This window comes from Triticum aestivum, chromosome 7B (assembly GCF_018294505.1).
Source record: "Triticum aestivum cultivar Chinese Spring chromosome 7B, IWGSC CS RefSeq v2.1, whole genome shotgun sequence".
Classification (NCBI taxonomy): domain Eukaryota; kingdom Viridiplantae; phylum Streptophyta; class Magnoliopsida; order Poales; family Poaceae; genus Triticum; species Triticum aestivum.
Window position 1 is genome coordinate 62,071,563 of NC_057813.1, and position 12,867 is coordinate 62,084,429.

The 12,867-nt window shown below is 46.2% G+C and overlaps 1 protein-coding gene across 1 annotated transcript; it reads right to left on the minus strand.

Annotated features, from left to right (window-relative positions):
* Positions 1–5,666: 5,666 nt before the first annotated feature.
* LOC123157647 (glutamate receptor 2.9-like) lies at positions 5,667–12,318 on the minus strand. Its single transcript, XM_044575901.1, has 5 exons — positions 12,069–12,318; positions 7,217–7,725; positions 6,805–7,114; positions 6,285–6,697; positions 5,667–6,179 (listed from the first exon to the last, which is right to left on the minus strand). The coding sequence occupies exons 1-5, from the start codon at positions 12,316–12,318 to the stop codon at positions 5,667–5,669; spliced, it is 1,995 nt and encodes a 664-aa protein (XP_044431836.1).
* Between the last annotated feature and the right edge of the window lie 549 nt (positions 12,319–12,867).

A 12,867-nucleotide genomic window follows, 5' to 3' on the forward strand; every position in this document is an offset into this window, starting at 1 on the left:
GACCCATGTCCGGGACTGGGCTCCGCCGGGCTGGCACTGGGAGGTGCTGCCTGGAGGAGCACGCCGCTTGATGAGGAACCCGGCCCCGGGTCCTGTCGTCGACCCTGATCTCGTTTGGTGACGTTCGCGTGGGCTAGTTTCGGTGCGGAGGGACCCGGCCCCGCCGGAGGTGGTACGTCGCCGTGTCAGGGAGGAGGACGAGCATGTCCATCGCTACATGGTTGCGTTAGAGGGCGGCAGGTTCTCCAATACCTGGCAGTATCTTCGGGGATCTCACTTCAGCTATGATCCTGTGAGGGTTCCTTCTCTTTGGGTGTCCACCGCCCGCGCCGCAGGAACCGCGAGTGTCCTAGATTCTTCTGTAGTATTCGATCCTTAATTAGCTAGCCAGTGATGTACTATTCAATATTATATATTATTCGAGACGATGTATTCGAGATTATATCTATTATTCTAGACGAAGTATTCGAGATTATATCTATTATTCGAGCCGATGTAATTTGAATACTAAATTGTTTTATATTTCTTTTGAATTAGTTAAATAAAAGCTATGGCAGACAATACCGACAGAGAGGGAGAACAGACCATGTTCGATATGATACGCGGGCCAGATGATGATCAGAATGAAGAAGATTATGACGGCTCCGAATTTCTAAACAACACCGGAGAGGGTGATATGATATTCGATCGCGACGACCGAATTGTTGAAGTCATGAACTACGATTATGACGATGACGAAGAACATGTTGATCCTAAAACAACAAAGACCGGCGAGGTATATATATTTATATAAGCAGGTATCTGGTGATCATCACATGTTTTAAATGACTTGAAGATATATTAACGAATCGATCTTTGTTCTTTCAGCCATCCGAATCGAGAAAATCTTCAGGCAAAAGGACGAAACGTTGCCCGAACAAAAAGTTGAAGGAGGGCGTAAAGTACAATATCGAGGCAGTCAGACCTAATGGCGAACCATTAGCACCTAAGAAGATTGCGGACAAGTTCGTTCGTCAGTGGGAGTTCTTGTGAAGGACCAACTCCCGATCTCCCTTCAAGAATGGAGAGAGCCAGCAAAAGACAAAAGACAAAAAGGCAAAGAGGGCGCTGCTCCACGTCCAGATGTTACTTTTGTCGACAAGAATCAAAAAGATCTACTTTGGGATACTCTCATGGAACATTTCACCCTACCAGATCATTTCACAGAAGAAGATGTGCAGAAAGTCAAGGACGCTGCTCTTAGGAAGATGGCGGTTACATTCAAGAACCACAAGAATCATGAATGGGACAAGTACATCAAGGGAGGAAGGAAGACTCCAGTATTCGAGGGAACACTAGAGAACCAACGTGCTCATTGGGACGATTTCGTGAAATTCAAGGATTCGGAATTAGCTAAGGAACGGTCGAGAATAAACAAGAAGAATACCGAAAAAAGGATAAGTTCCATAAGTTGGGGCCAGGTGGCTATGCGGTGGCAATGCCTAAGTGGGATAAGACTAAGAAAGAGATGGAGTATGCAGGTGCCACTCCGGTTACTAAGAGCTGGCCCCCAGGGTCAGGACTTGGTTCTATGCGCATGGGGGGGAGTTGGACCCGAAGACAGGCAATGTTTCGACGAGGGCAAATCTGAAGGGAGCCGACGATGCGATACTTGTTGCAATAGAAGAGGCACGATCGGGGGTGTTCCAGCCCAACAGAGAGAATGACGAGCTTACGCGTGCCCTGGGAAATCCTGAACACCCGGGAAGAACACGAGGCAAGGGCGCTATTCCGTGGTATGAGGGGTTTTCAGACTGGAACACCGACTACAGAACCCGTGCGAGAAAGAAGATTGCGGAGGAGAAGAAGAGGAAGATGGAGGAGGAGCAGAGGAAGCGGGACTATGAACGCCTTCAAGGCCTAGAAGCAAGTCAAGCGGAATTGGTAGTCAAATTCCAGCGGCAGCAGGAGCAGACCGACTCACTTACCCAGCAAAGGGGGTCTCAGCAGCTGCAGCAGCTAGCGAATGATCCAGCATTGGATAGCACCGCCCCATCCATGCCGAGAAGCAGCGTGGGTTCCGCCCCGGACGATGCAATGCTGGGTAGATACCCCGTGGATGACATCACGGAGAACACTAGCTGCGAGCTACACGTCAAAATGAAGAACATATCCATGAAGGTGGCGGACGCCGTTACTTTTACAAATCCCCCGAGGCAACCTTCCATTGCAACCCGATTCCAGCGGGCTATGCTCGTGTCTTAGTTGATGAGGTGGTGGACCCATATTCGGATCTAGAGCTTGACATTCCTAGAGGTGACGACGAGCGCTTTCTCGGAGACGCCAACCATCGTATCATCCTATGGAAAAAGGATTGCATCATCTTTCGAAGGCCACCGACACCGCGTCAGCCGACTCCTCGTCGAAGTCCGCCACCGAGTCAGCAGTCTCCCGCTCCTGCAAGTCCACCAAGTCCGGCAAAGTGTCAGGCCACTCCTCCTCCAAGTCCGGCAAAGTGTCAGGCCACTCCTCCTCCTCCAAGTCCGCCACAGCGTCAGACGTCCACTCCTCCTCCAAGTCCGGCACAACCTCAGGCCACTCCTCCTCCAAGTCCGGCACAGCTTCAGGCGGCCACTCCTCCTCGTCCAACTCAGCCCCGTCAGCCGTCTCCGCTGCCTCAGCAATCGCAGAAGAGACACCCTGCAGCTATGGTGTGTAGCGGTACGAGTCGAGGTAGTACAGGAAGTACAGACGGAGGCAAGCGATATAAATATGGTCCAAGCCTCACGCCTCTTCCGCAGAGGGCTTATGACAGGTCCAAGGAGGAAATCGCAGCCATATCGAAGTCCGAGGTGGAAGCCCATTTTGCACCGAAACCGCCAACACCGCCAAGGGAGAAAGTGCCTGAGGAAACGATTGACCACTTCATTCGTATGGCTCAACCACCAGCTCCCAAGCCTGTTGACACAGACTATGAGCGCCACATCAGGAAGTTAAATCGAGCACGTCTACGTAAGGAGGCGAGCTCGGGATCGAGCAAACAAGAAGCAGCTGTCAAAAAATGCGGGAAAACCATTCCCCAGCTGGGAGAACAGGCGGCGCAATCGATCCCCTCGCTTGTTGTGCCAACAACACGTGACAGTACGCGCGCCCAATATTATTGTGGGCAAACAGTTTACGTTCCTGAGGTGGGCAATGTGGTAATAACGGAGGACCATATAATGCAGGCTGAAGTTCTCAAAATCACTGTTGGACAACTCCTCGAGATCGAGCCCATGCCTGTGATTAGAGAGGATGAAATAAAACGGAAATATGTCCGGGGCCAACCTTTGGTCGAGCCAGACAAGGTCAAGAACCTCCCAACGAGAATGTATGAATTGCATCAATGGTACATGAACATTACCAAGATTTTCGATCGATTGTCCCTCATGGTGAATGTCAAGGAGGGGCATTACTACCATGAGAAAGCTGTGTCCGTTGAGTATTCTGAACTGTTTCAGTTATACAATCAAGACGCACTCGACAAATCTATCGTCACTTCCTATTGTCTGTAAATGATTTCTTTCTGTAATTTAAGTCTCAAGCTAGCTGTAGTGATCCTTTTGATCAATCATTACCTGTAATTATCCTCACTATATTCTTTTCTGTGATATTATATGCAGGATGAAGATGTATGAAATGAGAAAAGGTGGACGCTATGGCATTGGGTTCATTGACCCAAACACCGTTAATGAATACACATGGAAAATAGATGCACGTCATCAAAAGGCCGTAGAGGACAGCATGCTAGAGTTCTTGAAGCGCCTCAAATACAATGAAGATATACTACTTCCTTACAACTTCCAATGAGTCACACTGTCTTGTACTACAAATTCTCCGTTTTGCCTACTAGCTAGCTACATGTTTTTGCTTACATATGCCCGCTTAATTAAGACATACAAACGTGTGTGCATGCAGATTTCACTGGGTCTTGTGTATCATTAAAGTTGACGCCGGAACAGTTGAAATACTGGACTCACTACTCAAAGAAAAAACTGACTATAACATCTTGTTTGGGATAGTCAACAGGTAATTTCAATCATTATTAACTATATATCTCGTCCTATTTAGTTCGTCATTTCATGATATGAACTATTTAGTAACCCTTTATTCATTTTCTTTGTCGGCGGGCAGGGCTTGGGCAAGGTTCATCAGCGTCACGGAAGGCGAATGGAAAGAAAAGGTTAAATGGGGAAGACCCAAGGTAAGTAATTAAGTAGTACTAGCTAGCTAGCTAGCTGCCATCTCTTTAATTATCATGCTTGATTAATCATTATCTGATCAAATTCCATTCTCGTAAAGGCCATGAAGCAGGCGCAGGGGACTGATCTGTGTGCATTCTGCGTTTGCGAGAACATTCGCATGATGGCGTCCAAAAAGAGCAGATCTCAAAGACAGGAATGGGTACGCTTGTCAAAACACTATTCACAATTTTTACATCATTATCGATATCTAGTCACACAACTAATACACATGCATATTGATCTCCTTCTTAACAGTTCAGAGAGGTGCGGGCGAAGCTCTTAGAAACGGAGCGCGTAGAAGCACTTCAAGAGGAAATAGCGGGATTTTTGCTCGACCAGGTCATAAATCCGAAGGGAGAATACTATTACCCGCTACCGCCCCCATGAAAACCACTTCCAATTGTCATCGTGCTCCGAAGGCACCAATTAGGCTAATGCCACTGGCTCCGAAGACAACATGCATATGTAGGAGAAATTGTATATAGCTATACATGTGTGTATGTGTGAATTAATTAATATGATGGTTTGTGAGACATTGATGATATATATATATATGCATGATTGGTTCTACTAGAAATTATATATATATATATATATATATATATATATATATATATATATATATATATATATATATATAACGTGTACAATGTGTAGTATCGTAAAATACCAGCAAACGAAAAAGAATTAAAATGAAAACACAAAATTAAATGAAAAAGAAATCATAAAACTAAAAACCCCCCAAACCTTATAGTACCGGTTGGTCTTACCAACCGGTACTAAAGGGCTCCAGGCCCCTGGAGCTGACTCGTGCCACGTGGTTTCTCTTTAGCATCGGTTCGTGCTGAACCGGTACTAAAGGGGTGGGGGGCTTTAGTGCCCACACTTTAGTGCCGGTTATGGAACCGGCACTAAAGGGCCTTACGAACCGGTGCTATTGCCCAGTTCTGCACTAGTGCATGCCAATATTTTTTCTAAAGTCTCTTTGAGAAGAAGGAGAAAATCTCCACTAACTTCACCACTCAAGGGTGATTTAACCATGCAAGGATGCCATGGAAGCATTATATCACATGATGCTACAAGTTCGTAAATCCTGATAACAAGGTTTTACAACTTGAATTATTACACAAAGTTACATGTTGTAAACTATACATATGTATACATCATCATCTGCTTACAAATGGAATCACATAAGTTCTAGTACATCGGTTCCTTAAAAACAGACATACATTATATACGTTCAAAGTGATAATATGCACATCACTCACTAACCATCAATCTCTTCTTTCCAAAAGAGTGGGAAAGAGAACAGAAAGACACACTTTATGTAGTTCGAGGTTTTGAATGCATCATCGCTTCAACCAGGAGAGAAGTACTCATGAGCATCTGGCGCTTCCCTTAACCTCAAACATTGCTCATCTCAATCTGAATGTGTCCTGCAGGCACAGAGCCACCTTTCAAGCCATTGATCTGCTGCAATGACTCGGGATCTGCACCCCCAACATTTTGGCCAGTCTCATGGACACCTTGGGAAACATCATCGCTATCTTCACGGAGAGGTTGTTTGGGGCTGGGATTGTCGTCCACGCGATTATGTAAACTGGTATCCTCGTGGGCACTATTGCAGCTGACGCTTTCTACGCCGACCTTTCTCGATCTGGTGCATTTGGCATAAACCAACCTCACAATACTTATTAGCAGCATGAGAGTTGAAATGGATCCCGTGATGATAAATAGACCAGAAAAGTGTTGTACTGTGAGAGGTGCCGAATCTGTGTTGGAGACCGCGTCAGCACCCACCGATGGTAAAGTTTTGCCGAACCATTTTTCCTCAATTTTTTCACCCTCAGCCCCTCCTGCTAGGTTCAAGATGGCAGTTGAGAGGTTGTGCACTATCGGAGAACCTAGACGAAATGCCTGAAGATAAGAATACTATGTTAGCAACTAAGATTTCTATCCAGAATCAAGAGTAGTGCTGCAAGAACAAATCAGGCTACCAAGGAATTAGGTTGAGTAGCTTACAAGACCAAATCCCGGAGTCTTGTATCTGCACCCGAGCATCTTAAAGTCATTTTTGTACCGATTGTCAGAGAGGAAAGAAGTTAAATAGGGAATCTCATCGACGATAGCTGACACCCCTCCATTCTTGGACCCCTTCCTCAAAGCATCAGCATATTCTTCTTTCCTCGTGTAGTTCCTTAACTTACTTTCACTGATATTACGATTTATCAAGAAGGACCGCACGAAGGAATCATCTTGGTATCCTACAAAATGACCATTGTGCCGGAGCTGGTCCAGATCTGTCACCTTAGGACGTAGCCTCTTTGCAGTCAGAATGGATGATAAGCTTGCCGTGTAACTCTGTACTAGAATCAGCACTACGAAGCACCATATCACCACAACAATTCTTGTCAAGGGGCTTCTAATACTTTGAACTGCGAATGATTATCATCAAAGTTACTCCTTTAGCTAACACAACTACGGTAACAATCTAATTACCTATAGAGTATCAAATATTCTGTGGGAATCCAAAAGAGATGACCATGAGAAAGCGTCAAGGTGCAGAAAATGAAGTAGATGGCGGTGCCACACTGTCTCCAACTTAATTCTTGATACTCCTGATGTGTGGGTAGTTCAGTCATCCACACGACAATGCCAGTATATAATAAAAAAACCATGGTTACAAGCCAAAGCATCCCATCTAGTGGCTCTACAAATGTCCAACGGATATCTGGTGCATCCTCGGCAAGCACAAGCATGGACACACCGGACTGTGTGTATGGCATTGTGAAGTCTGTGTTAGTAACTCGTTCTGCGGTTATGGTCACATCACCAACTGCACCATCATACACCTGCTTAAACCACCAAGAAATTAGCAGCGATTAAAGGTGTTTAGGTACAGAAATTAGAACATTAAAATGATGGGGTGCTTTGTGTGTAGGAGTAAGGCTCACCCCTAAAGACACGTTGCCTACTAGCTCATCATACGAACCGTTGAAGACAATAAATCTATAGCACGGCATAGGATGTAAATTCCTCATAGCAGCCTTGAAGATATCAATGCTGTATCCGGTGATGTTTTGCTCCTTCGAAATTTGGTCAATAACATTCACGAAAAACTGAAAACCTTCTTTCCGCGGCACGGCAATCTTCAACACCGTCTTACTTCTGCAGTTCTTCTTTGAATTTCTTGTATATAGTTTTCTGCTTTGTCTTCTATCAGTTTTTGGATTACGGAAGGTCACAGTTTCACTTCCAAGTGTAAATCCGTACTTGGCATTGCCTCTGGAGGCTGACACAAGGTCATCCAACCAGAAGGCACACGATGTTGGGGAAATGCCGGAGAATGAAAGAACCGGAATGTGATTTGGGCGGCCAAGGTGGCCGACGTGATCTGCTTTGGTCATTGTGTGAGGGCCCCAAATGATGGCTTGCACTTGCGAGTTCTTGATCAGGACCTTCGCTGCAAAACCCACACGCATCCCAAAATTAGCCAAGCGAAATATATCTCTTTTTTTAGGACACCGCAGGAGCTCTGCTTGTCAAGCAAACTATATCTCAACGTTGCATTTAGTTGAAGTTCTGCATCAAAGTGAGGGACTGTGCGGAGCATTCACTTTTTTCGACAAAGAGAATATATTAATATCATGAAGATATCAATTACACCCAACCCTCTGTACCAACAAGATGGTCCAAAGACATCAAGTATACACTCAACGGTTTTCACCACTCCTCCAGGGAGCCGCGCGCGCCCGCTTCTAAGGTTCCTAGTGCTGCCGCCGGCTCCCCCAGCCAGCGCGTAGCCGTCGCCGCGGCCGGAGTCTGCCATCGCCGCCAGCACCCTCACCCCCTCCCACACCCTCCCACTCCCCTCCCTGCGGCCCCCGCGTCGCCCCGAGAGGCGACCGGGGCGGCGCCGCTCGCCCGTGCCTCCCGCTCGGGGGTGAGTCCGGATGGCGGTGCCCCTCGGCTGGTAGGCGGTCTGGCGATCCCCGGGTGGCTTGTCCGCGGTGGTGATGCCCCTTGCCGGCAAGGTAGTGGCTGCCGGTGTGCTGGTCCGACATGTCGCCCCCAGCCTAGATTTGCGCGCTTGGGCCTCATCTGAGTTATAGGTGGGCCGGTTCAGTCCTCCGGCGGTGCTGATGTCTATCGAATGGAGATGTCCTCCTCCTCGGATGTGGAGCGGCGGAACGATGGCGCGCCTGCTGCATCGCGGCGGCGGGGGCTTCAAGGGCCCCTTCGGGGCCTGGCAGGACCTACAGGGCCGCGGGACTGGTATGTCTCTGCTACTGCGTCTGGTCGGCTATTGCCTCAGTAGTGGAGGTCGGTCCCTCCCGCGTGTCTACGGTGCTGCTGCTCTTGGTTTCCAGCAAGGGTGTGTCTCCTTCCTTCAGGCCTCGTGTATTAGCTTCGGTGCGACGGTGTCGATGATGACAAGGTCGTGGTGGCACATGCTGGTTGATGGTGTGTGTGGTGGAGAGCTTCAAAGCGTCTGGGAAGTGGGGTGAGGGTCGGGAGAAATCTGTGTCGAGGCTCGACGCCGACGCGGGGATGCCTGCGGGCACCACCATCCCTTCCTGAAGGGTGTCGGTTTTTACCCCCGCCCCGGCATATCAGGGGAAACCCCAGGACTTGTCCGGGCAGCAGCGTCATCGCCGTCGCTTCCCCTCCTGAGGATGTTGCCTGTTTCTCTGCGGTTTGAAGCACTAGGAGCGTGGTGGGACAACTTCGGCGGGGACAGCGGTTGCGTGTCTTCTTCGTCTTGTTGATCCGCCGTTGCCAGCGTTGTTTTCTTTTATGTTTTCTTTTTTTCTTTTCTTTTGGGTGTGGTTGTGCTGTTGGTGCCCCAGCATTGGATCGACTATTTCGACAATTACTATATTAATATAGCGGGGCGCAAGCGTGTTTAAAAAAAGGATACACACAACAAAAAAGCAAAATAAAAAGAACAAAAGAAAAAAGGCCCCATCATGGCAATGAATCACTAGCATCAACAGTACTCTAACCACAACTGAAGACAACATCATGAATGCAAAAGAGGTTCTTCAAAAGCAACGCCTCTAAAAAGGAAAGAATGCAGAAGCATTGTTGTTGCCCGATCTAAGAAAGTCCGAGTTCACCCAAAAATAATGCCTTCAACAAGGCCATTGCCAGATACAACCAATAAAGGCCATACCATGAGTTTCCATCCTCGGAATTGAGACTCGGTACTTGAGGAGCACCATAAGAAATTCATTCCTCTAGTGTTGCCACCCCGTTTGCTGAGGCCGCAGTTGCAAGTCACCAAACACCTGACACAGTCTTTATCGCATACAATACACCCATCCGCGAAAGCTTCAAGACCTCGAATCGCAGACGCCATGACTTTCTCTACCTCTATCAATGTCATGGGAATCTTGACTTAGAAATGTCTCATGTCACCGATAGTAAACCGAAGCTTCGTGTTGCACCCTCTTGAAGCCGTGCTGGCTGATCTCCAGGGGAAACATACGCCAATCCGTATAGATGTCTAGTGGGGAAGACCGGAACTCGTCAGCGGTCAGATCCAAGATATCGACATCAGGCAGAAAGACGACTTGGCAGAAGAAGAGCGCTAGGGGAAAACCACCATTACTAGGGCGAAGCCAGCAACAACCACGCCGCCCTTCTCTCGATCTAGACATGCAGACAAATGTCCGCGATGCCGCATCATGCCACCCACAACCATGGAGGCCTGAACTTGGCGAGGCGCCAACCATGGAAGGTGACGGGACTAGCCACTCCTCGATGGATTCGGCGACTCCTAGCTCCACTGGGGCGGCACCGCGTGTAGCCTGCAAGCCCATCCACAACGACGCCCAAGTGACCGCCGCAGTCGGCACCTATATCTTGGCCTTTCAACGTTCTTTTGTAATAGGGCTCGGCGGGACCCACTACCACTTTTTTGGCTCTGTTTTTTGCATTGTTGAGGAAATCGTTAACTAGTAGCTGCTCGGTTAGCTGATGAGTAGGGGATTAATAGGCTAATTGGCAAGTTAATCGGCCATTTAATCAATTACTCGGGCGATTAATCAGTTAATCGGCTACTCGTTGACCCTACGAGTAGGGATTAACCAGCAAGTTAACAGGTTAATCGGATGAATTCTTGAACATGGGTTTTTTGTGTGTGGAAGGGTTGCTCTGTCGTAGGGATAAAAACAGATGGAACTAGGTGCTACCATAGTTGTGTCCATAAATTTTTGCAGAAGCAAACACGAATACAGAAGCCTCGTAAACTGTTACAAGAAAAAAAATACTTCCTCCGTAAACTAATATAAGACATTTTAGATTAGTACTTTAATGGCCTAAACGTCTTATATTAGTTTATAGAGGTAGTACTACGTACTGGAAATGAACAGGCAACGAATATGACACAGACACGTTTACGGAAGCAAGTAACATAAAAAGCACTAGAACCACAGAAAAAAGCAAACCAGTAAACCTAAACAATTGTGGTAAAATATTAGGATTTTTATATTATAATATATGCATTAATTAGTGCATACTCTTTCAAGTTGGCAACACAAAATACATTTGTTATAGCAGAAGGACACGCTCCCTATATAAGAAAATAAACATAGTCTATGAGATCACTCTCTTACAAGTACAACAAATTGTAACAACACAAAATAATCTACGTAGGGGAATTTTAGGTCCTGCCTCTATTGTGGTCAATTATGTAATTTGTGTGTTGCTTGATGGTTATGCTAGAAAGCAACAATAGGCCCACAGTGGAAACAGAATCTTCCATACTCGTGAAAACAGGAAGTTCCATTTCTCTGTTTGTTTCACAGGAAAATACTGTTTCATTTTGTTTTTGTTTCCGCCTAAAAGATTCCATTTTCTTGTTTCCACTTCCATATTATCTCTCCATTTTAAGGTATCGCTCCGCTTTCATCCCTACTCTACTCGGGCAGAGGAAAAACACTCGGCCCACGTTTTCTGTACTAATCTTCATCTCTACTATTTTCTTAAATACTATTGTGTACTAGCAAATCCAGTCTGAAACATGTGCACTGTCACTTGTTGGTACAAAGGAACTTCATGATACACTTTGAAATAAGAATAAACCCAATGAAAAATTATGTAATACCACGAAACAATAATTTTTTTTACCAAAAATAGAAAACATGATATGAATCTCAATAAAAAACGGAGGGGATCCACAAAGAGAAATAATTTTGGAAAGCCAACAGGGAGGAGGTGAGAGTTGGAGCGCCTACACGGTGGTTCGAAGTCGGCTGCTAGCGCTCGTGTGTGGCTAGCATGGGTTGTATTTTGGATGTATTTTTTCATGTAAGGGTGTGTATGAAAGGGCATGTGATACTTAATACTCCCTCCGTCCGAAAATACTTGTCGTCAAAATGGACAAAAAAGATGTATCTAGAACTAAAATACATCTAGATACATCCCCTTTTATTCATTTTGATAACAAGTATTTCTGGACGGAGGGAGTATATGGCATTAGGCTTTTTCGGGAAAAAAAGAGAAATACAAGGGTGGGCGTCAATGAAGCCATACACATATGGATGCTTAAATTGAGCTATCATATGTATATTGTGGGAGGGGTGTGGCTAGGTCTTAGTCGATTATTGTGACTTAACCAAGTCTCAATCAAATGAGATAACACATAAAAATAAAATAAATTTTCCCACGAATTTTCACGCAAAATCTCACGGGTATGGTATTGACTGGGACATAACAGTCGTGTAAGATGTGGAAGATGTGAAAGTATGACTAATGGAACTGGAGACGGAGAGGGAATCTGCATGCATGCCTAGATGTTACCAGAATGTACTGCCGCCGTGCGATCCCCACGCGAATCCATCACCCGAAGCTCCACCGGCGCGGCGCCGCCGGAGTTGTCGTAGTGCGCGGCGTTGAAGTCGTCCAACGCATTGGAAATGCAAGCGAGGCTCTTCCTTCCCACGTCGCTCGTCAGGTCCAGGACCACGCCGACGCGCACCGGCGCCGGCGATGCAGCGATACTGCTCCCAAGCATGAGGAAACAGAGAAACGGGATCGCTGGCCACTCCATGCGGTTGGAAGTGATTTGCTTTGTTAGCTATGATATGGTATGCTGCACGCCAGTCCGCCGTATCCTTTCCCATGCAGAGCCATATATACTGCTCGTTGTGAAAAAATTATAGTACTACATGACCGAAGCGACAGGGGTGGCAGGTTGCGAAAATTCTTGGAAAAATCATTCCGACAGGTGGCCGATAGTAACGTTTATTTTTCAATCATTTTTTAACTATGCGATATGCTAATAAATGCATTGTTATTATGTTTCTGTTAGAAGGACAAACTTCATGAACGTGGAGTTTTTACACCTGGGTTCAAATGCTCTTGGATGAACACTAAATTAAATAAAAAAAATATAAAATTCTGATTTTTTTGTGGCAAAGTTTAAGGAAGGTTTGGAGTGTATGCAAAAATTCATCGCAAAACTACATTGGTCGAAGGCTTGGTAAAAAAAATCAATGCTATAAAAATGTTATTTTCAAACGCATTTTGGAGCTTTGTTTTTTTTTCCACCACTTCCGCCAAAGTGATCCGTGATGAAATTTAGCATCCACAACAAATA

Coding starts and splice junctions, on each gene's coding strand:
- LOC123157647 (XM_044575901.1), bottom strand. CDS start 12,318: ATGGAGTGGCCAGCGATCCCGTTTCTCTGTTTCCTCATGCTTGGGAGC. Junction 6,698..6,804: donor CACCTTGACGCTTTCTCATG/GTCATCTCTTTT, acceptor AATCATTCGCAG/TTCAAAGTATTAGAAGCCCC. Junction 6,180..6,284: donor AGACTCCGGGATTTGGTCTT/GTAAGCTACTCA, acceptor TCTTATCTTCAG/GCATTTCGTCTAGGTTCTCC.